Source organism: Arabidopsis thaliana (assembly GCF_000001735.4).
Source record: "Arabidopsis thaliana chromosome 1 sequence".
NCBI lineage: Eukaryota > Viridiplantae > Streptophyta > Magnoliopsida > Brassicales > Brassicaceae > Arabidopsis > Arabidopsis thaliana.
The window spans coordinates 22,902,125-22,927,150 of NC_003070.9; the positions used below are offsets into that span (position 1 = coordinate 22,902,125).

A 25,026-nucleotide genomic window follows, 5' to 3' on the forward strand; every position below is an offset into this window, starting at 1 on the left:
GGGTTGTTCGTCGTCTACAACTAGCGATTCATTTCTCAAAATTGAGTCAGATAGTTCGGTAGAATCTTTTCAAGCCGTGTCATTTCTTGTTCGGTAACAGTTTTTTCTCTTGTCATGTATGCTCTGATACACCATGGAAGAAGGTTGGTCCAGTTACAGAAATTGTCTAATTTCAGAGTTTCAGTTCAAAACGGATCTGCTTTGTCCAATTCCTTCTCTTTTGCTAGTGTTGCTGATGCGACCCTTATAGATAGCCTTAAAGGTAACAACTTTACAGTCTCTTACCTAGTTGATTCATTGGGTTTAACCACAAAGCTCGCAGAATCGATCTCCAAGAAAGTAAGCTTCGAGGAGAGGAGAAATCCGGATTCTGTTCTGAGTCTTCTTACAAGTTATGGGTTCACAAAGTCTCAGATTTCAAGTATCATTACTATCTACCCACGATTGCTTGCATTAGATGCTGAGAAATCCATTGCTCCCAAGCTTCAGTCTCTGCAGTCCAGAGGAGCTTCAAGCTCTGAGCTCACTCAGATTGTTTCTACTGTTCCTAAAATCTTGGGGAAGAGAGGGCACAAATCTATAACTGTATACTATGATTTCGTCAAAGACATTATAGAAGCTGATAAGAGTTCTAGTTACGAAAAGTTATGTCATTCTTTTCCACAGGGTAACAAGAAGAATAAGATCAGAAATATCTCTGTTTTGAGAGAATTGGGTGTGGCTCAGCGTTTGTTATTCCCTTTGCTCATCTCAGATGGCCAACCTGTCTGTGGTAAAGAAAGATTTGAAGAATCTCTCAAGAAGGTTGTTGAGATGGGTTTTGATCCGGAGACTACAAAGTTCGTTGAAGCTCTGCGAGTTATTTACCGTATGAGTGACAAAACAATAGAAGAAAAAGTCAATGTCTACAAAAGGTTAGGCTTTGGTGTGGCTGATGTATGGGCAATCTTCAAGAAGTGGCCTTCTTTTTTGTCATACTCAGAGAAGAAGATAACTCATACTTTTGAAACCCTTAAGAGTTGTGGTCTGCTTAAACACGAGGTCCTGTTATTGTTGAAGAAGCATCCAAAATGCATTTGTTCTTCAGAGCAGAAGATTGTGAACTCCATAGAAACATTCTTAGGCCTAGGATTCAGCAGAGATGAGTTTGCGATGATGGTCAAGCGATATCCTCAGTGCATTGACTATACTGCTGAGACAGTGAAGAAGAAAACTGAGTTTATTGTGAAGAATATGAATTGGCCACTAGAGGCTTTGGTTTCGATCCCTCAGGTATTTGGATACAGCCTGGAGAAGAGAACTGTCCCAAGGTGTAATGTAATCAAAACTCTCATCTCAAAAGGACTGATGAAAGACGGAAGTGAAGCCCCTCCAATGTCATCTGTTTTAACAAGTACCGATCAGGCGTTTTTAAGGAGGTATGTGATGAAGCACGACAAGTTGGCACCTGAGTTGATGGCTATCTTCACTGGAGAAAATGGGAAGTGAAAAGAGGAGCTTCTATATATAGTCAGAACACCTACCACACAACAAGAGCATCATTAAGGTTTGTATTGTTGTGTTAGTTTTAGATTCTTCCATGAATCTGTTGACATCAGGCCATGAGAAGTGAAAAGAGGAGTTTCATTTATATATCTCTGATACCTATTTAGACTTTTGTAATCTCAATTTGACTCATTTTAATATACAATCCAACATTGAAAATAAGTAGCAATACTTTTCAATCTTTTTTGAGTCTTGAACTCTTTTAGTGGCCTAGAAACGTGGAGATATGTTCTTCTTTGCATTCACATGAAGCACATATCTTGGTTAGTCAGGTAACTTACAATATATTGATCAATCCTAAGAGCAAGTTTTCGAAGATAGTGGTTTGGTTCCAGATTTGATATCATAAAGAACTCTGGTTATATCATTCCATTGAGGTTGCAGCCGAGGAGAAGAAGTTGTTACGCTCCATCTTTACATGGTTCTTAGCGAATGTGACCTTTGTCCCTTTGTATAAATAGCAAAAGTTTCAGCTTACCATTTGTGTTCCTGGTTTTGCTTTTGGCTACTTCTTGTAAGGGAAGATGATTCTCAGTTACAGTTTCAATAGCATACCATATTACCGTAATCTTAAACGAATGACTTTATCCATTAGGTCAGTGCAACCGTGCAACTGCAGGTACAGATTTGTCTACAGTTAAAAAATGTTATGCCAAGCAAAGAGAGAGAGCAAAAGCAATTGGAACCGTTAGATTGATATGTTTTAAAAACAATAATTAGAACCCTCCGATCATTTTATATTTCGTTATCTTATAAGAAAATGCTGACATCAGCAGATCCTAAAATCAATTTGCCTATCATAATCATCATAAACCCTAAAAAATCGTTTTTTTTTTCCTTCTCCTCAAATTTGAACCCTTGAAAGATCCATCACTCATCAACTCTTTAACGGCACGAGTCACCACTGATCGATGATTGAGTCTTTTGTCTTCCCTGCTCAACATAAGTTTGAGATTTGTGCTCGAATTGAGTTAGATTGATTGGTAGAATTGCTTCAAAAATTGTTATTTTCGGGATTTGTAGTAATCGCATTGCCTGTTGTCATGTATGCTCTGATACTCCATGGAAGAAGGTTGGTACAGTTGCAGAAATGGTGTAACTTTAGTCTTTCAGTGCAAAAGGCATCACCTACATCCAATTTCTTCTCCTCTGCTTCTGCTGCGTGTTTGAGTCCTAGAGTTGGTCGAAAAGGAAACAACTTTACAGTCTCTTACCTTGTTGATTCATTGGGCTTAACCACAAAACTCGCTGAATCCATTTCACGGAAGGTTAGCTTCGAGGACAAGAACAATCCTGATTCTGTTCTGAATCTTTTGACAAGTCATGGGTTCACAGGTTCTCAGATCTCCACCATCATTAGGGATTACCCACAGTTGCTTATAGCAGATGCTGAGAAATCACTTGGTCCCAAGCTTCAGTTTTTGCAGTCTAGAGGAGCTTCAAGCTCTGAAATCACTGAGATTGTTTCTTCAGTTCCGGAAATATTGGGAAAGAAAGGGCACAAAACTATCAGCGTATACTATGATTTCATCAAAGACACTTTGCTTGAGAAGAGTTCCAAGAACGAAAAGTTATGTCATTCTTTGCCACAGGGTAATCTGGAGAACAAGATCAGAAATGTATCGGTTTTAAGAGAATTGGGAATGCCTCACAAGTTGTTATTCTCCTTGCTCATCTCCGATAGCCAACCTGTATGTGGAAAAGAAAAATTTGAAGAAACCCTCAAGAAAGTTGTTGAGATGGGTTTTGATCCTACCACCTCAAAGTTTGTCGAAGCTCTACAAGTTATTTACAAAATGAACGAGAAAACAATCGAAGAAAAAGTCCATCTCTATAAAAGCTTAGGCTTTGATGTGGGAGATGTATGGTCAAGTTTTAAAAAGTGGCCAATCTCGCTGAGAGTATCGGAGAAGAAGATGTTGGACTCCATTGAAACATTTCTTGGCCTAGGATTCAGCAGAGATGAGTTTGCCAAGATGGTCAAGCACTTTCCTCCGTGCATTGGATTATCTACAGAGACGGTCAAAAAGAAAACTGAGTTTCTGGTGAAGAAGATGAATTGGCCACTAAAGGCTGTTGTTTCAAACCCTGCGGTATTTGGATATAGCCTGGAGAAGAGGATTGTTCCAAGGGGTAACGTAATCAAAGCTCTCATGTCCAAAGGATTGATGAGAAATGAACTCCCTTCGATATCGTGTGTCCTCATGTGTACCAAGCAGGTGTTTTTAAACAGGTATGTGGCGAATCACGTGGACAAGCAGCTGGTGACGGAGTTGATGGCTATCTATCGTGCTTCATAAATTTAAACTCTTTCTCTCTCTTTAAACTGTAATTTTCCCATATATTACTGAGGTTTCTAGCCAAAGAGCTGCAGGGGACATGTGAATCCAAATTCTATGTTTGTTGATTTCTTCTAAAGCAGAGATAGTTTCTGAATTCACTGTGACATTGTTTGGATATGGAGTTGAATGATGCAATGCAGCTCTTGAGTTCTACGATTGATCACGTAAGCCTTTTCCGTTCCTCAAGTAGTGTTTGATCTTTATTTTCACTTTTTTCTTTAACAGTTTTGAGATAGGAGTACACTGAATCACAGCTGGTCATACCAAAATCCTCTTATGATAATTAAAATCTTGCTCTGTCGTTGCTTTATATCATTCATTTGATTTGTGAGATGTTTTAATTCTCAGATTGGTGATCTTGGTCTTTACTTGCTATGGCGTTTCATACTCATTTTTTCTGAGCTTATGGTACATTGTCCCACATCATTAGGACTCATAAATCATATTATCATCCAATCCAGGTTGGTAAAATCTGGAATCTAGCTATTACTCTAGAAACTTCAAAGCTCTGGATGGTTTGAAGTTTGGTGAGTTTTTGCGATGGCTGACGACCATTGGAGTGAACACACTCAAGTTTATTTCTCTGTTTGACCTACAAGGTAATATGCTTTTTAGTGTACACACTCAAGCTTATTACTCTAGGTTTATTGAATAAATCGAAGGATATGATCATCGAAACCGTTTCACACTCAACGTTGTTATGGGGTATCATTGAGATAATGTATTGCTTTGGTTGTTCATTAATGTGCTCACTCAACGCATTTGCCCCCAATATCTCTGGAAACTAATTGTAACAGAACTCTCTTTTCCTTTTTTTTAGTCTTATTGTGTTTTTAGCCATATGAGATATGGTTCCCTTGTAAAAAAGGCAATCTACAAGTTTACAAGGGTACGTTAAAAGTTAAAACTATGGTAAGTTCCTTTCATCTTTGAAGAATTCAGAATCTATTTTCATAAAAGTTTGCACCTTTAACCTGAATTTAGCTATGGGATGATCGAAGGCCATTTACTTTACTTCTTAGAGCTTTGTTTACTCAGCGATGGACCTGTGCAATTGTGAGTTGCTAGAAATATTTCTCGGAAAACCTTATTCGCAGTCGTATTTGTGGCTATTCAGGTCTTGAGAAGGAAAGGAGAATTAGGAAGTCAGAAGAGATGAGAAATGTTTCAAAATAGCTCTTTGAAAAGTTGAAATATCGGTTGAAAATGCTTGGTGGTTTAAAGGTGGAGGTGCAGGTCCTGTGGCTATATAGAGGGTTTAATATTTTGGCTGAGGGATTATCTATTGTTGAGAAGCTTGGTGGTTCGTATACTGAAGGTAAATTATGATCTTTGTACAGTTTCTGATACCGTCATATACTCTCATTGATGAACTTATTCTGGACTGGGTGCTGGTGATGTCTAATTCTCTGTATTCCGGAAGAGGTAAAAGGACTTGCATTTTAGCAGAATCACGGGGAGGAACCAAAAAGCAAAGCTTTCTATGGAAAAAATCCAAGGCCTTTTACTTTTACTTGTTAGAGCCAGAAAAATGGATAAGCTTTGTTTGCCCTGCGTTTGAGGGTTTCTTAAATTGTTTTGGATGATGAAATGAAGAAGTTTCTGTTGTTGCTTGACATTAAGTTCTGTTGTCTTGTTACTTTGGTGTTCTAACAAACCGACCTTAACTCGTGCATGATATACTTAACTTCAATGTTGTCACGACAAGTCCAGCTCCGGTTCCTTGGTTATTCAAAGATAACTGTACACAACACACAACACACACTCTTCACTAGACATAATTTGTAAGAAATCATTACTCTAAGAATCTCCTCAAATCAAAATATGACTTTGCTCTGTGATGCATTTATAGTCTTTGGAAAACTCAGTAAAAATCTTCACATCTCTACAATATTCATGGAATTTATAAAACACTCTCTTTGTAGCTGTAGCCAAGTGGTGAGACCTGGGTTCGAATCCCAGCAGTAACATTAACCTTATTAATTTTGTTAAAGAGAATAAATTAAAGGACGACGTATACCAATTGGCAAATCATTAGGGTTTATGAAATTTTGAGTGATTTTCAGAGAAGTTTGAGGATGACTGTGTGATTCTACTTCTCGAATTGAAATAGATAGTTGGGTCATAATCGCATATCCTTGTCTTCTGTCATGTATTCTCTGATTCGCCATGGAAGAAGTTTGGTCGAGTTACAGAAATGGCGTCATTTGAGAGTTTTAGTGCAAAAGGCGTCTCCTTTGTCCAATTCCTTCTCCTCTGCTTCTGCTGCGCGTTTGAGTCCTAGAGTTGGTCGAAAAGGTAAGAGCTTTACAGTCTCTTACCTCGTTGATTCATTGGGTTTACCCAAAAAGCTCGCTGAATCGGTCTCAAGGAAGGTTAGCTTCGAGGACAAGGACAACCCTGACTCTGTTCTGAATCTTTTGAGAAGTCATGGGTTCACTGATTCTCAGATCTCCACCATCGTTACGGATTATCCACAATTGCTTGTAGCTGATGCTGAGAAATCACTTGCTCCCAAGCTTCAGTTTTTGCAGTCTAGAGGAGCTTCAAGCTCTGAGCTCACTGAGATTGTTTCTACAGTTCCTAAAATCTTGGGAAAGAGAGGCCACAAAACTATCAGCGTATTCTATGATTTCATCAAAGAAACTTTACTTGATAAGAGTTCCAAGTCCGAAAAGTCATGTCAACCTTTTCCACAGGGTAATCTGGAGAACAAGATCAGAAATTTATCTGTTTTGAGAGAATTGGGGATGCCTCACAAGTTGTTATTCCCCTTGCTCATCTCTTGTGACGTACCTGTCTTCGGTAAAGAAAAATTTGAAGAATCCCTCAAGAAAGTTGTTGAGATGGGTTTTGATCCATCCACCTCAAAGTTTGTGGAAGCTTTGTGCGTTGTTCAAAGATTGAGCGACAAAAACATAGAAGATAAAGTCAATGCGTATAAAAGGTTAGGCTTTGATGTGGAATATGTATGGACAGTGTTCAAGAGGTGGCCAAACTTTCTGACACACTCGGAGAAGAAGATATTGAACACCATTGAAACATTTCTAGGCCTAGGGTTCAGCAGAGATGAGTTTAGCGTGTTAATTAAGCGCTTTCCTCAGGGCATTGGATTATCCGCGGAGATGGTTAAAAAGAAGACTGAGTTTTTGGTAAAGAAGATGAATTGGCCACTAAAGGCTCTTGTTTCAAACCCTGCGGTGCTTGGATACAGCCTAGAGAAGAGGACTGTCCCAAGGGGTAACGTAGTTCAAGCTCTCATCTCCAAGGGATTGATCGGAAGTGAACTCCCTTCGATATCGCGTGTCTTCGTATGTACCGATCAGGTGTTCTTAAACAGGTATGTGAAGAGGCATGAGGACAAGCAGCTGGAGACTGAGTTGATGGCTATCTATCGTGCTTCATAGATCACAAGGCTGATCAAGGATTTTGGTTTCTATCTTTAAATATCTGAAATCCTCAATTTAGACTTTAGTTCTCAATTTCATATCGATCCAAACTGTTTGTCTCTCTCTATAGATGCTTGAAATTGTAAGTTTTGAATCCATTTTCTGCTATATTACTGAAGTTAAATTCCAAATTCTTTGTGACCTTGTTCGGATATAGATTTGAATGATGCAATGCAGCTCCTGCATTCTTGAATTGGTCATGTAAGCCTTTTCTATTTCTCAGTTAGTGTTTACTTTCACATTATTCTTTAAATTTTGGGATTGGAGTACTGAAATTACAGCTACTGATACCAAAATCCTCTTATGGTACAATAAAGTCTTTGCTTTATATATTCTTTGCTCCTGAGATCCTGGAGTCCTCATGTAAGCTCTGTCTTTGCTTTATATATTCTTTGATCATATGATTCATCTGATTTGTGGAATGTTTGTATTTCAGATTTGTGATCTTGGTTTTTACTCGTACACGTTTTTTGTGAGCTTTATATTACATTGTCTTGAATATATTGTCAGGGGCACTGGAAACCTATCCTACATCATTAGGACACATCAATCAGATAATCATCCAGTCCAAGGTGGTAAAATCTTTATATCTAGCTTCTAGCTGAAGAAGCTTGGGACGTTGAACGTTGTTTTGAGCTTTTGCTATGGCTAACGACCTCTGGAGTGAATACTCAAGTTTTCTCTCTTTGACTCGCAAGGTAATATGCTTATTAGCGTTATTATAGGTACATTGAGATAGTATAATGTGTTGGTTGTTTATTAATGTGCTCATTCAATGCATTTGCTCGATATCTCTAGGCTATCTATCAGAACTATCTTTTCCTTTACTTGATCTTATTGAGTTTTAGACGTATGAGATATGGTTCCCTTGAAAGAATGCAATCTACAAGTTTACAATGGTACGTCAAAACTGTGTTAAGTTTCTTTCATCATTGAAGAATTCAGAATCTTGTTTCAACTTGGACTCAGCAAACACTTTTGGCAATTGAATCTCTTATTTATTCTAGGAAAATTACATTATCAACTATTTGTTCGTTCTTGATAGGAACTTGAGGGTGAATCTCTTGGCGCAGAAAAAATGTTTCAGAGAACTTTTTCTTATAGTTTGTGATTCTCATATCTTTTTTTTTCAGTGATGAATCCAGAAACTATTGAAGAGAGCTATTCATACAGACTATAGAGCAGTCACCATTGTTACATCAGAGCAGTCACTAATGTTGCATCAGAGCAGTCACCAATGTTGCATGTTAATTTTGTAGGATCACATTTGGTTGACAGTAACCAGATTACAAATGTACTCTGGTATACATACAGTTGGTTCGTGATCAACAATTGAATAGTATCTAAACCAGACCAAAATGAATCCGGTTCTGCTTGGTTAATAATACCAAGTCTTTTAAATTGATGCAGAACGTGAGATCCTAGTGAACCAAACTGAAACAATATCTGAAGATGACAGGAGGCGTAATGAGGCTAGAGTATGCAATTTGAGGTCATTCCTAAATAGATAAAGCAAATGACATTTGGTGAATGAAGAAGCTCTACAACCATATGTTCGCAATTTAAAACAAACCGATATCGTTTGAGATCTCAGAAATAGTGTGATCACCTTTTTTCTCCTCCAATTTTTGAAGATCTCAAACTTTGTTTTGGGCTTGAAACATAATGTCCATATCCGCCTGCCGTGATACTATATGGGCCGAGTCAGGCCTGTCAGGCACCTGACTCTTTTGAGAAAAAAAAAGAATCATAATTGAAATTCTTCAAGGTTTACTATCGGTGGAGCAACACATAAACCCTAAATTTTGGGATTTAGGGTTTCGCGATTTGGAAGCGGATTCATGGTGAGTTTCTTGTTATTGTTCGTAATTCCAGAGAAATTTTGGTATCTATGATTCATGACTGCGCGATTCATCTTCTCGAATTGAAACAGAGAGTAGTTGGGTCGGAATAGCTTTCAACACTGTAGCATTTGTAGCATTGTCTTTTGTAATGTATTCTCTGATTCTCCATGGAAGAAGGTTGGTCCAATCGCAGAAATGCTTGAGTTTGAGTGTTTCAGTGCAAAATGCATTTGTTTTGTCCAATTCCTTCTCTTCTGCTAGAGCTGCTGATGTGAGCATTAGAGATGGTCGAAAAGGGAAGAACTTTACAGTCTCTTACCTCGTTGATTCATTGGGTTTATCTAAAAAGCTCGCTGAATCCATCTCAAGGAAAGTTAGCTTTGAGGACAAGGTCAATCCTGATTCTGTTCTAAGTCTGTTTAGAAGTTACGGGTTCACAGATTCTCAGATCTCTACCATCATTACGGATTATCCGTTATTGCTTGTAGCAGATGCTAAGAAAGCACTTGGTCGCAAGCTTCAGATTCTGCAGTCTAGAGGAGCTTCAAGCTCTGAGATCACTGAGATTGTTTCTACAGTACCGAGAATCTTAGGAAAGAAATCTATTACTGTATACTATGATGCTGTCAAAGACATTATAGTAGCCGATACGAGTTCGAGTTATGAACTCCCACAGGGTTCTCAGGGGAATAAAATCCGAAATGTATCGGCTTTGAGAGAATTAGGCATGCCTTCTCGGTTGTTATTACCCTTGCTCGTCTCCAAATCGCAGCCTGTGTGTGGAAAAGAAAATTTTGATGCATCCCTTAAGAAGGTTGTTGAGATGGGGTTTGATCCCACCACCACTAAATTTGTTTTAGCTTTGCGGATGCTTTACCAAATGAGCGAGAAAACGATTGAAGAAAAAGTTGTAGTCTTTAGAAGTTTAGGTTTTACTGTGGATGATGTATGGGAAATTTTCAAGAAGACTCCTTCTGTTTTGAAAGTCTCCAAGAAGAAGATATTGAAGTCGGCTGAAACGTTTCTAGACCTAGGATATAGCAGAGCTGAGTTTCTGATGATGGTTAAGCGTTATCCTCCTTGCATTGAATATTCTGTAGAGTCTGTTAAAAAGAAGAATGAGTTTCTGGTGAAGAAGATGAAATGGCCACGAAACGCCTTGGTTTTGCACCCTCAGGTGTTTGGATACAGCATGGAGAAGAGGATTATACCAAGGTGTAACATACTCGAAGCTCTCTTGTCGAAAGGACTGCTCAGAAAGGGAAGTGAACTACCTGCAGTGTCCTCTGTTTTGTCGTGTACCGATGAAGGATTTTTAGACAGGTATGTGATGAAGCACAACGAGCTGGTGCCTACGTTGATGGCTATATTCACCAAAGGTAGTGTTTCATAGATCAGAAGGCACACCTACAACAATGAGCAGTGCCAAGGTTTGTTCTTATTTTGTTGTTGTCAGTTTTAGATTTCTAGATGAATCTTATGATGTGATAATGGAAAAACGAAAGAAAAGCTTTTGTTAAAGTATCTATGAGTGAATTCATGATATGTCAAAAATGTTGCATGGATACATTGGCTCTTTAGTACTTGTTACGAGCTGCTAAGAGAGTCGTGTCAAGTTCAATACTTTTCCTTGTCATTTCCATAATTGCTTGTCTGTTTGGATTCTATTGTGCGGAAGTTATGATTTATATTTTCAGATTCATATTTTCACTTAGGAAGCTTTAGTTGGAATCAAAGTGGATGACTCTGATTGAGGATTTCAATGATCGTTGTTAGAACCTTTCTTGTAGTTGGTGGATTGTATCAAAATTGATATGTTCTTAACTTCTGGATTGAGAGTCAGAAGTTGGAAAAATGAATTCAATTCATTTGTATTAAGAGGTTTTCGAATAAGAGATCACAGTTATAGTATAGTATTAATTGGATATCACAATCTATTCATAATATTAGCTAGTTAGATAAAATTGTGTTTGATCTTGGCAAGAGGTGTTAAAATAGTATCATGTTGACATGTTGGTATGACTATTAGTCGTAATTTAAGTTTATGTATATTTCTTGTAAGAAATGTCCATGTATCATAATAAATACAAGTGTATCGAGTTTTTGTATATATAGAGGTCTATGACTTGGGAAGAAGAACACAACACAACTCACCACAAACACAATCTAATCCAAAAAATCAAAAGATGAATGCCACAAAGTTTGTTGTGCTTCTCGTGATTGGCATTTTGTGTGCCATTGTCACCGCAAGGCAGGTCAAAGATTTGTCCACGGAGACCAAATTAGGGGCCTCTCTTCCAAAAACTACTACCAAAGGCATTGGAGCTCAGCTTTCTGCAACTGGCACAACTTACAGCACCAGCAGTGTCGTTAGCTATGCTAATGGTTTTAACAATCCCAAAGGTCCAGGGGCCAATTCATTCGAAAGTGCCAACACATTTACCAGCGGACAAGTCACTGCCAAGGGTCGCAAGGCAAGAGTTTCTTCTACAAGTGCTTCTGCCGCTGAAGGCGATGCTGCAGCTGCAGTGACTCGCAAAGCTGCTGCTGCACGTGCAAACGGTAAGGTAGCTTCCGCATCAAGGGTGAAGGGTTCCTCTGAGAAGAAGAAGGGCAAAGGAAAAAAGGATTGAGCGTGAGGTGCTCTCATATTCTCATGCATGCGTATTCCTCAAACCTATATATTAATAATATCCTAAAAACTACAAACTCACAATCTCTATCTTGTTCATAAATAAAACCAGAGATTGTCACCTCTATATATTATTATGAAATGCTACTCTTTCTCATGTAATGGCTTTTTTAAAAATAAAATAAATGCAATAAATCTTATACTAATCTTCCTCAGTAATGTTAAATATATATATAGAACACTTAATATTCTTGTCAAGAACATGATGACTCTCAGTAACAACAGAGGTTTAAATTTAATCACTCACTACCAAAGAGAAAAATGGTTGAAACTGGTAACAAGCTAAGGTTTCTTCTTCATCTTCGTATGCACGTAAAGACTTGGGATTTTTTTAAAGTATTTCTTCCTGAATATAGTTGTCATGAAATGGTAATGTTTCGTTATCTCTGTTTCTTCTATTCACATCAAAAATAAATTTCAAATTTTATATATCAAAATAGATCTGCATGTGGTTCCTCCAGATTTTATTGACATCTTAGAGAAGCCATTACCAATGAAGCTGCCTCAAAGGGAGGGTCTTAAGCTGCAGCGAATCGCAAAGCTGCTGCTGCTTCTGCAGGTGGTGCCACAGGTTCCGAATCCAGGGTAAAGGGTTCCTCTGAGAAGAAGAAGGGCAAAGGAAAAAAGGATTGAGAGTGAGGTCATCTCATGGTTATTGTACAAACCTATATATTAATAATATCCTACAAACTACAAACTCACAATCTCTTTCTTGATCATAAATAAAACCAGAGATTGTCACCTTTACTTATCATGAAATGCTACTACTATCTTTCTGTAATGGCTATTGATGATATATAAATGATAGCAAAATTTATAATATTCTGAATGATACATTATATCTTCTCTTTATTGATTCTCAAATATCCACCGACCACAAGCATTGCTTATAGCATTCTTTGTACATTCTCATACAAGTGGATAAGAGTTCCGAGTATGAAAAGCTATGTCATTCTTTGCCACAGGGTAGTAAGCAGGTGATCAAAACCAGAAATTTATTGGTTTTGAGAGAATTGGGAATGCCTCAGAAGTTGTTGTTCCCCTTGCTCATCTAGCGGAAAAATTTGAAGAATCACTCAAGAAGGTTGTTGAGATTGGTTTTGATCCGACCACTTTAAAGTTTGTCAAACCTCTCCACGTCTTTTACCAAATGAGCGACAAAAAAATTGAAGAAAAGGTTAGGCTTTGCTGTGGGAAATCTTCAACAAGTGGCCTTGCTCTTTGAAATTCTCAGAGGAAAAGATAAGTCAGACGATTGAAACCTTGAAGATATGTGGTTTGAACGAAAACGAAGTCCTTCAAGTGTTGAAGAAGTATCCGCATTTCATACGTATTTTGTTAAAATTGCATCATCTTCGTTTGTTTCATTCCATTGACTTTAATGTTCTTTTGAACAATTATTAACTATGTGTTTTGCTATTTATCATCTAATATAGATGTCATGTTTTATATTATCTCAATTGTTCATGTCCATAATTTTAGGAAGTTTGACTGTTTGAGTGATGCTCCTGTCATTAGCATCACTCAAGAGATTATGAATTCTCTCCAAATTTTGATTTTTGTGAATGTCCAAATTTTGATTGTAGTACATGTGACCGTTGGGTTAGAAAGTTGGAAACAATGCACAAAAATAATGGTTATAATGAACCAAAAAGTAAACCAATTAAATCAATATTTGATTTGTCCTTAAACCGGTCCAGAACTAAAACCCTAAAAATCTTATCTTTCCTCTCCGATATTGGATCTGTGCAGTAATTTTACTAATCGATTTCGTGTTCTTCGTTGCTTAGTAAGAAAGTAGAAAGTTTCTGAGAATCTCGGGCACGAATTGAATCAGATAATTCGCTAGAATCGGTTTAACGCTTTAAAGGCAATCGCTTTGCATTCTCATGAATTCTCTTATACTCGGTGCTGCTAGAAGGTTCGTGGGGTTGCATTTGAGAGTTTCAGTGAACCTTTTGCAAAATGAATCTTTCTCTTCGTATTCGTTCTCTTCTGCTAGTGCTGCTGATGTGAGCCCTAAAGGGGAGACCTTTAAATCCTCGTCCTTCCTTGATTCACTGCGTTTAGCTACAAAACTCACTGACAAGGGAAATTCTGATTCCGTTCTGGATCTTCTCAGAAGTTATGGGTTCACTGATTCTCAGATCTCCAGCATCATCAGGAGTGATTCAAGAGTGCTTATAGACAATGATGCGACATCCCTTGGTTCAAAGCTTCAGTTTTTGCAGTCCAGAGGAGCTTCAAGCTCTGAGCTCACTGAGGTTGTTTCCACAGTTCCTAAAATCTTGGGGAAGAGAGAGGGCAAATCTCTCAGCAGATATTATGATTTCATCAAAGTCATTATAGAAGCTGATAAGAGTTCCAAGTATGAAAAGATATCTCATTCTTTGGCACAGGGTAACAAGATCAGAAATATCTTGGTTTTGAGAGAACTAGGCGTGCCTCAAAAGCGGTTACTGCTTTTGCTCATCTCCAAATCGCAGCCTGTTTGTGGAAAAGAAAAGTTTGATGCATCACTCAAGAAGGTAGTTGAGATGGGTTTTGATCCAACCACCTCAACGTTTGTGCACGCTTTGCATATGCTTTACCAAATGAGCGACAAAACGATTGAAGAAAAAATCCGAGTCTATAGAAGTGTAGGTTTCTCTGTTGATGATGTATGGGCAATGTTCAAGAAGTGGCCACGCTCTTTGACACATTCGGAGAAGAAGGTAGCCAACTCTATAGAAACATTTCTAGGTCTAGGATTCAGCAGAGATGTGTTTATGATGATGTTCAAGCGGTTTCCTCCGTGTATTGGATATTCTACAGAGGCGGTGAAGAAGAAGACTGAGTTTTTGGTCAAGGAGATGAATTGGCCAGTAAAGGCTGTGGCTTCAATCCCTCAGGTACTTGGATACAGCCTAGAGAAGAGGACTGTCCCAAGGTGTAATGTTATCAAAGTTCTCATGTCAAAAGGATTGCTTGAAAGTGAACTCCCTCCAATGTCTTCTGTTTTGACAAGTACTAGTGAGTCGTTTTTAAATTTGTATGTTAGCAAACATGATGACAAGCAGCTTGTGGCTGAGCTGATGGCAATCTTCACCGGAAATCGTGTTTCACTCACCGATCAGAAGGCACGCCTAGAACAATGAGCAACGTTAAGGATTGTTTTTTGTTTTCTGTTAGGTTTAGATTCATTAGTGAGTCTTGTTGCTTGACTTTTGGAAGTAGATAATAGATTTTGTGTATGAGTGTCTAAGCCTTTGACCCTGAAGGATGATGAATCAGTCTTGTATGAAAAAAATCTTTACAATTATCTTTCTTTGTCTTGTTGATATGAATTATGGTTAAGATCTTTGTGATGTGCTTTGTTCTGTTTTGGAAATTAAACAGAGCATATGATATATTTCATTTTACTAGTTTCGTGGCAGAAATCTTTCCTGTTTCGCAGGATTTGGTAGACAACTCTGAGGAGTAAGATCCACTCGCAAACGATGGAACGGTTTATTCAAATTCCTAGTTTGCTTTTTCTACTTGAGTCCTTAAGTTTGTATTAGAGTCTTCAGTATACTTCATACCTTCTTGTTCAACCCAATTCCAACTCTTCAGTCTCTGCTACATCTTCAAACTCCATCAAGCCTCAAACTAATAATCTTTCAAGTGAGATTATAAATCTTCAAGCTTCTTGGATTGGATATATCAATAGACTATAAAAGCTAGTAGAAAAGAGTAGAAAAGCTAGTTGAGGATTTATAATAAGGTAAATAAGTAGAAAAGACTTTTATAGTCTATTGATATATCCAATCCATTTACTTGATCCATCTCTGTATGCAATCTGACTGACAAATTGTAATTGTTAAACTCTTTTTTACTAGCTTTTTTTAACTCTTCAACATTAAAAGTCTAGAAACAGAAGACAACTATTTACTACATGATATTTTTGGTTATTTGTTAACAAGAAGCACTGTGGTAAAGCAGCCGAGGATGAATAATTTTAGTGTTTGTTTGATGAGTGTTAATCTTCATGGAATCCATAACCACAAAGATTTGGTTGATCCATCTATATAAAGCAAATAGGTGTAGTTAATCAATTCAAGGTCTTTTAGTGTTATCCCTTGCCAAGGAGGGCAACACTAGAGTCTAGAGTTTCGTTTTCCACTTGAGTCCTTCTGTTGGAGACAGTGTCTTCATTACACTTCCTAACCGATTCCAAAGCTTCAAATTTCATCAAACCTGCAACATAATGATGACTTCACAATGGTGTCGAGTGAGCTCCATTAAAACATGTATAGGCCTAGGATTCAGCATAATGATGATCAAGCGCTATCTTGAGTGCATTGTAATTTGATGAAAGAAGTTGACTTGACCAGTGGCAACTAGAGGCTGGAGAAGAGGATTGTCCCAAGTTATAACCTAATCAAAGCTGGTACGTCTCGAAGCATGATGATAAGCTGGTATTGGAGATTACTGTTTTTGCTCCAAGGAATGTCATATCAAGAAACTGTGCATTGTTCTTGTACCTCGCTAGCATCTTCCTTTGTTGGTTACATGGTTTGCTATTCCAACCAAGCTCTGGTACTATAAGGCAAAAGGAAAGGAGAAGGAGACCATTAACTAGTCTATATTACAACAATACATTATATGTTTCGTGGATATCTCTTTTTCTTATCTTCTCTGCTGTTTTCCTTTCTTTTGTAAAGATTGTTCTTTGAACATGAATCAATACACTTTAGAATCTATTAAGATAGCAAATAAGTTGATGCAAAGAGCAAGTGTGAGATGGATAATTGAACGGGAGTGAATGAACCTGTCACTAGATCTCTAATGGTTGTTGTTACCTCCTGGCTCCTCCTCAGCTGCCTAAACTGCGTTTAGCTCGGCCGCCTATCACTTTTTTTTTGTGTGTAGGTTTGATTGGTCTCTCTCATTCAGAATCATATGATCAATTTGTTTTCAAGTTTTGCAATGTTTTTGAAAACATTACATTTACGCTAATTGGATTTTTAAACTCGATAACCGTGATTACAAATAGAGACGTAATATTTTTTAGATTATTTCTCATGTTTTTTTGTGATTTGTTCATCTTATGCATAATTTATTTTTCACTTATGTTCAACAATAGTATACAAAAATTTAGAAATGCTCATCATATATAAAATCACTTTTGACGTTCTGAGGCTCCAATCTATTAAAAATAAACGATATAGATGATAATATATACGTCTTTTAATCAAGTGAATGAATATTTAGTTTTTTTTTTTTTAATAGGCTTCACTTTGTTTCTTACTCAGTTTAATTTTTATTTGGTTTTTATAAAATTACAACTTAGTTTTAATCAAAGGTTCTAAATTAAATTTGACCAAAAACATAAAAAAATAATTACGTAAGAGCTTTTTTGGCAGAAAATAATTTAGAGTAATTATTTATTCCTTCGACGTTAAAAAAGAATAGGAAAAAATATGTTTAAATTGCATCATTCGACCAATAAGATTAGAACTCATCCTTTTTTTTTTTAAGGATATATAGAATTCATCACTGAATACATGTTTTTATCCCAAATTAACGCAAAAGAGAGAACTCGAGATCTGGGCATAGCGACTCACTCAGATCTATACACCTTCTTCTTCTTCTTCTTCTTCCTCTTCCTCTTCGCTTCGTTCGTAAACTCATCTGATCTGTGGTAACCACCATTGTTCCTCTCCTTACGATTTCGAATTTCTGTTTTGATCTCACTACCATTGTTGCAATTTAGATCTATTTCTAATTGTTCGTGATTCGCTTTTTTTTTTCTGTGATCTGGTTTTTGTAGAGTGCCATTATCGTTGAGAGATTATGTTGACAAAGTTCGAAACCAAAAGTAACAGAGTTAAGGGACTGAGTTTTCACCCTAAACGACCATGGATTCTCGCGAGTTTGCACAGTGGCGTGATCCAGCTCTGGGATTATCGTATGGGTACTTTGATCGATAGATTCGACGAACACGAAGGACCTGTTCGTGGTGTTCATTTCCACAATTCTCAGCCTCTCTTCGTCTCCGGAGGTATATATAATTCGGAATCATTGTTAGTGAAATCGTATAAGCTCAAAAGAATGGATCTATACATGATTTGTTGCATTACAATGATGTTGATCTTGATATTGCAGGGGATGATTACAAGATTAAAGTGTGGAACTACAAAAACCACAGGTGCCTTTTCACTCTTCTAGGGCATCTTGATTATATCCGCACGGTTCAGTTCCATCATGAGTACCCATGGATTGTGAGTGCAAGTGATGATCAAACTATCCGTATATGGAACTGGCAATCACGGACTTGTGTTTCTGTATTGACTGGTCACAATCATTATGTTATGTGTGCTTCTTTCCATCCGAAAGAAGACCTCGTCGTATCAGCTTCGTTAGATCAGACTGTTCGTGTTTGGGATATTGGTGCTCTTAGGAAGAAGACTGTATCTCCTGCTGATGATATCATGAGGTTGACTCAGATGAATAGTGATCTTTTTGGTGGAGTTGATGCCATTGTCAAGTACGTTCTTGAAGGTCATGATAGAGGTGTAAACTGGGCTGCTTTTCATCCCACCCTGCCTCTTATTGTCTCGGGTGCAGATGACCGCCAAGTAAAGCTGTGGCGTATGAATGGTAATTATTTGGTGGTATACTTTTGTGCTTACAATTTTTATATGCTATCAATCGTCAATGATGTTACTGATATGAAAATATTCTGCATGCCTTAATCCTTAGATGAATCTCGAAATTGCAAAGACGAGTTGGTAACATGTTTTTAACGATATCATTGCAGAAACTAAAGCTTGGGAGGTGGATACATTGCGAGGCCATATGAATAACGTTTCATCTGTTATGTTCCATGCAAAACAGGACATAATTGTATCAAACTCTGAAGATAAGAGCATCCGTGTCTGGGATGCTACCAAGCGAACTGGACTTCAGACTTTCCGTCGTGAACATGATAGATTCTGGATTCTTGCAGTTCACCCTGAGATGAATCTACTAGCAGCAGGACATGACAGTGGCATGATTGTGTTCAAGCTTGAGAGAGAACGTCCTGCATTTGCTTTGAGTGGGGATTCTTTGTTCTATGCCAAGGATAGATTCTTGCGGTACTATGAATATTCAACTCAAAGGGATTCCCAAGTTATCCCTATACGGCGTCCGGGTACTCCAAGCTTGAATCAAAGTCCTAGGACTCTATCATACAGTCCCACTGAAAATGCAGTTTTGATCTGCTCAGATCTGGATGGTGGTTCGTATGAGTTGTACATCATACCGAAAGATAGTGTTGGCAGGAGTGACGTTGTGCAAGATGCAAAGAGAGGGACAGGTGGCTCTGCAGTATTCATTGCCCGTAACCGATTTGCTGTTCTCGAGAAAAGCACCAGCCAAGTGCTAGTCAAGAATCTAAAGAATGAGGTGGTTAAAAAGAGTCCTCTGCCTATTCCCACAGATGCTATCTTTTATGCTGGGACTGGGAATTTGCTTTGTAGATCTGAGGATAAAGTAGTTATCTTTGACCTCCAGCAAAGGCTTGTTCTTGGTGAGCTTCAGACACCATTTGTTAGGTACGTTGTTTGGTCCAGTGATATGGAGAGTGTTGCTTTGCTCAGCAAACATACTATCATTATCGCGAGCAAAAAACTTGTTCTCCAGTGCACGCTTCATGAGACGATACGTGTGAAAAGTGGAGCTTGGGACGATAATGGTGTCTTCATTTACACAACTTTGAATCATATCAAGTACTGTCTTCCTAATGGAGATAGTGGAATCATCCGAACCCTGGATGTCCCAATCTATATCACCAAGGTGTCTGGTAATACAATCTTTTGCTTGGATCGGGATGGCAAAAACAAGGCTATCACCATTAATGCAACCGAGTACATTTTCAAGCTTTCACTGCTGAGGAAGAGATATGATCATGTCATGAGCATGATAAAGAACTCTCAGCTATGTGGACAGGCTATGATTGCTTACCTGCAGCAGAAAGGATTCCCTGAAGTTGCCCTCCATTTTGTTGAAGATGAGAGGATCCGATTCAATCTGGCTCTTGAAAGTGGCAACATCAGTGTGGCTGTTGCATCCGCTACACAGATTAACGAGAAAGACCACTGGTATAGACTTGGAGTGGAGGCTCTTCGCCAAGGTAATTCTGGAATTGTTGAGTTTGCATACCAGCAGACAAAGAACTTTGAGAGGTTATCTTTTCTTTATCTCATTACTGGAAATTTGGACAAGCTTTCAAAGTTGATGAAGATTGCAGAAGTGAAGAACAACGTAATGGGACAGTTTCACAATGCTCTCTACCTAGGAGATGTTAAAGAGCGTGTTAAGATACTGGAGAATGCTGGTCATTTGCCTCTAGCTTATATCACAGCTTCGGTTCATGGTTTAAATGACATTGCTGAGCGACTGGCAACTGAGTTAGGAGACAACGTGCCCTCATTGCCTGAAGGAAAAACTCCATCGCTTCTAATGCCACCGACACCCATCATGTGTGGTGGTGATTGGCCTCTTCTTAGAGTGATGAAAGGAATATTTGAAGGAGGACTTGAGAGTGCAGACAGAGGAGGTACTGTTGATGAAGAAGATGTTGAAGGGGATTGGGGTGAGGAACTTGACATTAATGTTGATGGAATGGAGAACAGAGATATTGAAGACATTTTGGCGGCTGCAGAAGCAGGTGAAGAAGAAAACGATGAGGAAGGTGGATGGGGACTTGAAGACTTGGTGCTCCCACCAGAGCTTGACACTCCTAAAGCCTCTGCTAATGCACGTTCATCTGTTTTTGTGACACCTCCCCAAGGTATGCCCGTAAGTCAGAGCTGGAGCCAGAAATCTTCTCTTGCTGCTGAGCAAGCCGCAGCGGGAAGCTTCGACACTGCAATGCGTCTGCTCCACAGACAGCTTGGTATCAAGAACTTTACACCTTTGAAATCGATGTTTCTAGATCTGTTCAATGGCAGCCATAGCTATCTGCGTGCTTTTTCTTCATGTCCTGTGGTTCCACTTGCCATTGAGCGTGGATGGAGCGAGTCTTCCAGTCCCAACGTCCGTAGCCCACCAGCTCTTGTTTATGATTTCTCTCAGCTAGACGAGAAGCTCAAATCCGGCTACAAAGCTACAACAACTGGGAAATTCACTGAGGCTCTCCGTCTCTTCCTTTCTATCCTGCACACCATCCCTCTAGTGGTAGTCGAGACAAGAAGAGAAGTGGATGAGGTCAAGGAATTAATCGTTATCGTTAAAGAATATGTCCTTGGTCTTCAAATGGAGCTCAAGAGGAGAGAGATGAAAGATGATCCGGTGAGGCAGCAAGAGCTCGCTGCTTACTTCACTCACTGCAACCTCCAAACACCTCACTTACGGCTTGCGCTGCTTAGTGCAATGGGTGTCTGCTACAAGGCAAAGAACCTCGCCACTGCTTCTAATTTCGCCAGAAGACTGTTGGAAACAAGCCCAGTTGATAGCCAAGCCAAGATGGCTAGACAAGTTGTGCAAGCCGCTGAACGTAACATGACCGATGAAACAAAGCTTAACTACGACTTCAGGAACCCTTTTGTGGTATGTGGTTCCACATATGTCCCGATCTACAGAGGACAGAAAGACGTCTCATGTCCTTACTGCACCGCCCGGTTTGTACCAAACCAGGAAGGAAACATCTGCACGGTCTGTGATCTAGCAGTGATTGGCGCAGACGCATCTGGTTTGTTATGCTCTCCATCTCAAGTCCGGTGATCAATTTCAGATTTCATAATCAATACAGAGATGCTCTATTAACAGAATAAGAGTGTTGAACTTTTGGTGTTTTTGTGATTGTGTACTTACCAATCAGGTTTGAGGATTTTTCTCGTTGCAGGTTTTTATTACTCTTTTAAAAGTTGTTTCTTATCTTTTAGTACACATGAGAACTTTAGCTTCTTGCTTTATAATTTCTCTTTTTGATGCATAGTAGCACTGGATAACTTGTAATTTCAATTTCGGAAATTATGGTTTACTTGTGAAATTATGATTTTATAAATTCTCCAAATTTTTGAATTTTGTGAGTGTCGTTCCTAATTACAAATTTATCTACAACGAAATGTACCGATAAAGTCCAATGTATTTTTTTAATTGAACCGATAGTAAACCAAATTGTTTAGTCAACTAACTGTAGTTCTAGGGAAAGATAACACTGTAACATGTTGATTGCTAAATAGTTTTTTCTCCTTGCATGTTTTATCAATCGAGCTTTTATAAAAAGATTGATCCGACAGAACCCGACGCAACTAAACCGATAGTAACACAAAAACAGAGACACATCAGAGAACACTAATCTCTACGTCAGTGCTGAGAACTCATAATTTCCGTAGCCTCTCCGTTGTAGATATTCGCGATGACCAGCTGTGTTCACCTTTGTAGACAAAAAATAACCAACACAAGATGTGGAACAAAATTTTGAACCAGACGACTCCAAAACTATTTTGTGTGGACAACGCTTCTTGCAATGAGAGCAAATAGGTCGAGTCATATGATGATCGTTGGCCCGAACATATATCTTCTCTCCATTGAAGGAGAAGCTTATCCAAGATGAACCAGGCTTCACGTATAAATCCTGCCCAAGCAGACATTCAATGTGTAGGGTGACGCAACAGTACTCACCACACGTATAAAACCGCTCCTTTGGGTCTATCTCTTGCTCGCAAATATCACACCAATAAGTCGTGATGCATGTCTCCTCGCCATAAGAAAGAGTGAGCATATGTTTATCATGCTCATACCTTACCTCTTGAGGTAAAGTGGCGCATCCAAAACACAAAGCAAAGTAGTCACACTCAATGCAATTGAATGTTTCGTTTGTTGAAAACTGTTCTAACTTTTTGCAAACGGAACATCTTCTTTGCTCTTCTGGTTTCGATGTTAGGAATAAAGAATGTTCATGACTTTTATGGACTAATGGCTCAGACATTGTGGCGCACTGCACATGTAGCTTGAAAAGATATTCATCTTTATCCTGTTGTTCACACTCATAGAAGAAACCGGCTTTGCACTTCCAAGGACAAGCTGAACATGGATCAACACTATGTTCCACAAGACCCCGAGATCCTACTTTGAGAGTGAGCATATGTGGATGTATCGGATGATGCATTTTGCGAGAGAGATTTGCACATTTTTCGTGGAGAATATAATCACATTGCATACATGAATAGAAGTTACCGGAATAGATTGGCATGATGCATGCTTGACACAACTTATTCACGTCGTAATCTCTACCCGTGTTCTCATCAAGTCTCAAATGATGATGTTGATGACTAAAATGCTCGATGATTCGATCACTTATCCTCACAAACGGCGGTTCAACTTTTTCATCTTCTTCTAGTATTCCCTCAAGTTCTTTACCGTCCCACACGTTCTTTTGTGTGGCACATTTTGAATGAGCCACATATGAACAACCTTCCTTGATGCAAGAATAACCACCGTAATCATTGTCGATCTTTCTACGACAAACACAACAAGACCAATCTCCTTGACCAAAAGAATGGTTAAAAGAGATACGATGAGGATGGCGAGATATCCTTATGACACGCGGTAAGCTGATACACCTTTGATGAGCCACAAAGTCACAAGGGGGACATATATAGAAAGGACAGCTTGTATGTGTCAACGAACATAGGCTGCAAGCAAAGGGAGTCTGTCTTGGAAACAGAGCAAGAGTATGCTCATGCCATTTGGAATGGTCTATAGAATAGACCGGAGGTTTCTCCACACAAGCTATGTTCATAGCATAGTCGCAAGCTGAGCAATAATAAAATATCTCTTGAAGACTTACATCACAACAATAGCACTGCCTCGTTTCATTAGACTTTCGCAACAAAGCAAGCCGAAGAGAATGTCTTGGATGAAGAGGGTGTTTGATCTCAACTGGAGCCTTGTTGTTTTCGTTATGGTTCTTGCCGTTGCAACCTCGGCAGAAAAAATGGGTAGCATCTTGTTCTGGTGACCTGAACTTCAGCCAGAATAAAGGGAAACAACACCACTTGTCATTGGTTTCCCACACGAATTCTTCATCCACGTGTAATATACCATTTTCCAATCTTACGGCTACTTGAGGACATAAGGAAATAAGTTTCTTCCACTTTGGATCCATAGAGATGACGAGGGAGACTATTTTACGGATGAGTGATATAAGCTCTGGCTCTGGCTCAAGACTTAATGTTTTACCAAAGAGTGGCAAGACCTCCAAATCCTGCTCCAACAAGGGATCAACATAGTAGTCGAGATCTGCTTTTTTAGCGATAAATGATATGAGCTTCCTTAGCGGCTCCGGCTGGGAATCCAAATCCATAGAGTTGTAGAAAGATATGGTTTGAGTAATAAGTAACATGAGCTCCGACTCCGCCTTCTGCTGCGTTAGTAACATAGCATATTCGCAGAATGTGTTACTAACGTAGCTTATCTCAATAACGCGTGCAATGATCTCCGTATTCGCATCCCCATTATCCACTTCCCAAGGGTCGTCGATAGAGATTAGTTGAGAAATGGCTGATATGACCTCCCCCTCAAAATCCATAGTGTTGTACAGAGAGTAGTATGAGTAAGAAAAAAATATGAGAGATATTGAGTATGATCTATGTGAGTTTTTTTAAATTTTTTTCTTATGGTTAGCTAGGGCTAGATAATTGAGAGGTTATAAGAAGATGGATAAAGTTTGGAGTTCGTAGTTGAGTGGTGGTTGCTAGGACACGAGTGCTTGTGTTAGTTGTGAATAAATTTAATGTTAGCACCAGCCTATTCAGATACAACCCTACAAATTCAATGCATTGTATCTAACAATGTTTTACTTTTTCCCAACTAATTGTTCCTTTGTTAAACTTCACAGGTATCCAATCATGCATGTTCTCTTCACCACTGATCTTATTTTAAGTTTGGAAAGTCCAAATGCGTAGAAAAAGACTTTAAGAGAGATAAAGAACATGAGTCAGAGCAACAAAAAAAAAAAAAACCAGAAACAAAAATTCGAAGACCAGTAAGTAATTTATTTTAAAGTCCTAAAAAAAACATTATCTCATTCAATGTTACAAACCAAAAACCAAAAAAAGTTCTCTGTAGAATCGAACTTAGGTACTTGTGATTGCCGAGATAGGTGTCCGCTAGCTTTTTGTATGAACACTTGTGTACTC

At 38.6% G+C, this 25,026-nt stretch overlaps 8 protein-coding genes and 2 long non-coding RNA genes across 19 annotated transcripts; 8 read left to right on the forward strand and 2 right to left on the reverse strand.

Annotated features, from left to right (window-relative positions):
* Window positions 1-25: 25 nt before the first annotated feature.
* Window positions 26-1,836, forward strand: AT1G61960 (Mitochondrial transcription termination factor family protein). Its single transcript, NM_104876.3, has one exon. It carries the CDS (start codon window positions 115-117, stop codon window positions 1,486-1,488), a length of 1,374 nt encoding a protein of 457 aa, NP_176387.1. The 5' UTR covers window positions 26-114; the 3' UTR covers window positions 1,489-1,836.
* A 488-nt stretch (window positions 1,837-2,324) lies between these two features.
* Window positions 2,325-5,606, forward strand: AT1G61970 (Mitochondrial transcription termination factor family protein). Of its 7 annotated transcripts, none has more exons than NM_001198361.2 (3): window positions 2,325-4,051; window positions 4,349-5,205; window positions 5,311-5,606. In NM_001198361.2, exon 1 carries the CDS (start codon window positions 2,589-2,591, stop codon window positions 3,843-3,845), a length of 1,257 nt encoding a protein of 418 aa, NP_001185290.1. In that variant the 5' UTR covers window positions 2,325-2,588; the 3' UTR covers window positions 3,846-4,051; window positions 4,349-5,205; window positions 5,311-5,606. The 7 variants fall into 7 exon arrangements, with proteins under 7 accessions (NP_001185290.1, NP_001322529.1, NP_001322528.1 ...); NM_001334009.1 differs by having other exon boundaries at window positions 4,349-4,799; window positions 5,005-5,606; NM_001334010.1 differs by having other exon boundaries at window positions 4,349-4,486; window positions 4,708-5,606.
* Window positions 5,607-5,893: 287 nt separating this feature from the next.
* On the forward strand, window positions 5,894-8,754 carry AT1G61980 (Mitochondrial transcription termination factor family protein). Of its 3 annotated transcripts, none has more exons than NM_001334014.1 (2): window positions 5,894-8,034; window positions 8,470-8,754. In NM_001334014.1, exon 1 carries the CDS (start codon window positions 6,038-6,040, stop codon window positions 7,292-7,294), a length of 1,257 nt encoding a protein of 418 aa, NP_001319290.1. In that variant the 5' UTR covers window positions 5,894-6,037; the 3' UTR covers window positions 7,295-8,034; window positions 8,470-8,754. The 3 variants fall into 3 exon arrangements, with proteins under 3 accessions (NP_001319290.1, NP_001320795.1, NP_176389.1); NM_001334015.1 differs by lacking the exon at window positions 8,470-8,754 and having other exon boundaries at window positions 5,906-7,699; window positions 7,847-7,864; NM_104878.4 differs by lacking the exon at window positions 8,470-8,754 and having other exon boundaries at window positions 5,915-7,585.
* Window positions 8,755-9,034: 280 nt separating this feature from the next.
* AT1G61990 (Mitochondrial transcription termination factor family protein) lies at window positions 9,035-10,998 on the forward strand. Of its 2 annotated transcripts, NM_001334016.1 has the most exons (2): window positions 9,035-9,180; window positions 9,270-10,998. In NM_001334016.1, exon 2 carries the CDS (start codon window positions 9,329-9,331, stop codon window positions 10,571-10,573), a length of 1,245 nt encoding a protein of 414 aa, NP_001322437.1. In that variant the 5' UTR covers window positions 9,035-9,180; window positions 9,270-9,328; the 3' UTR covers window positions 10,574-10,998. The 2 variants fall into 2 exon arrangements, with proteins under 2 accessions (NP_001322437.1, NP_176390.1); NM_104879.4 differs by having other exon boundaries at window positions 9,035-10,998.
* Window positions 10,999-11,234: 236 nt separating this feature from the next.
* On the forward strand, window positions 11,235-12,022 carry AT1G62000 (uncharacterized protein). The gene has a single exon (NM_104880.3). It carries the CDS (start codon window positions 11,367-11,369, stop codon window positions 11,811-11,813), a length of 447 nt encoding a protein of 148 aa, NP_176391.1. The 5' UTR covers window positions 11,235-11,366; the 3' UTR covers window positions 11,814-12,022.
* Window positions 12,023-12,241: 219 nt separating this feature from the next.
* On the forward strand, window positions 12,242-12,908 carry AT1G08447. Its single transcript, NR_139432.1, has one exon. It is a non-coding gene; the product is annotated as an other RNA (long non-coding RNA).
* A 666-nt stretch (window positions 12,909-13,574) lies between these two features.
* AT1G62010 (Mitochondrial transcription termination factor family protein) lies at window positions 13,575-15,239 on the forward strand. The gene has a single exon (NM_104881.3). The coding sequence runs from the start codon at window positions 13,762-13,764 to the stop codon at window positions 15,007-15,009; it is 1,248 nt and encodes a 415-aa protein (NP_176392.1). The 5' UTR covers window positions 13,575-13,761; the 3' UTR covers window positions 15,010-15,239.
* Window positions 15,240-16,231: 992 nt separating this feature from the next.
* AT1G08453 lies at window positions 16,232-16,468 on the reverse strand. Its single transcript, NR_139433.1, has one exon. It is a non-coding gene; the product is annotated as an other RNA (long non-coding RNA).
* Window positions 16,469-17,362: 894 nt separating this feature from the next.
* Window positions 17,363-21,900, forward strand: AT1G62020 (Coatomer, alpha subunit). Its single transcript, NM_104882.5, has 4 exons — window positions 17,363-17,537; window positions 17,667-17,897; window positions 18,002-18,496; window positions 18,657-21,900. The coding sequence occupies exons 2-4, from the start codon at window positions 17,690-17,692 to the stop codon at window positions 21,602-21,604; spliced, it is 3,651 nt and encodes a 1,216-aa protein (NP_176393.1). The 5' UTR covers window positions 17,363-17,537; window positions 17,667-17,689; the 3' UTR covers window positions 21,605-21,900.
* A 14-nt stretch (window positions 21,901-21,914) lies between these two features.
* On the reverse strand, window positions 21,915-24,501 carry AT1G62030 (Cysteine/Histidine-rich C1 domain family protein). Its single transcript, NM_104883.3, has one exon. It carries the CDS (start codon window positions 24,414-24,416, stop codon window positions 22,185-22,187), a length of 2,232 nt encoding a protein of 743 aa, NP_176394.1. The 5' UTR covers window positions 24,417-24,501; the 3' UTR covers window positions 21,915-22,184.
* Between the last annotated feature and the right edge of the window lie 525 nt (window positions 24,502-25,026).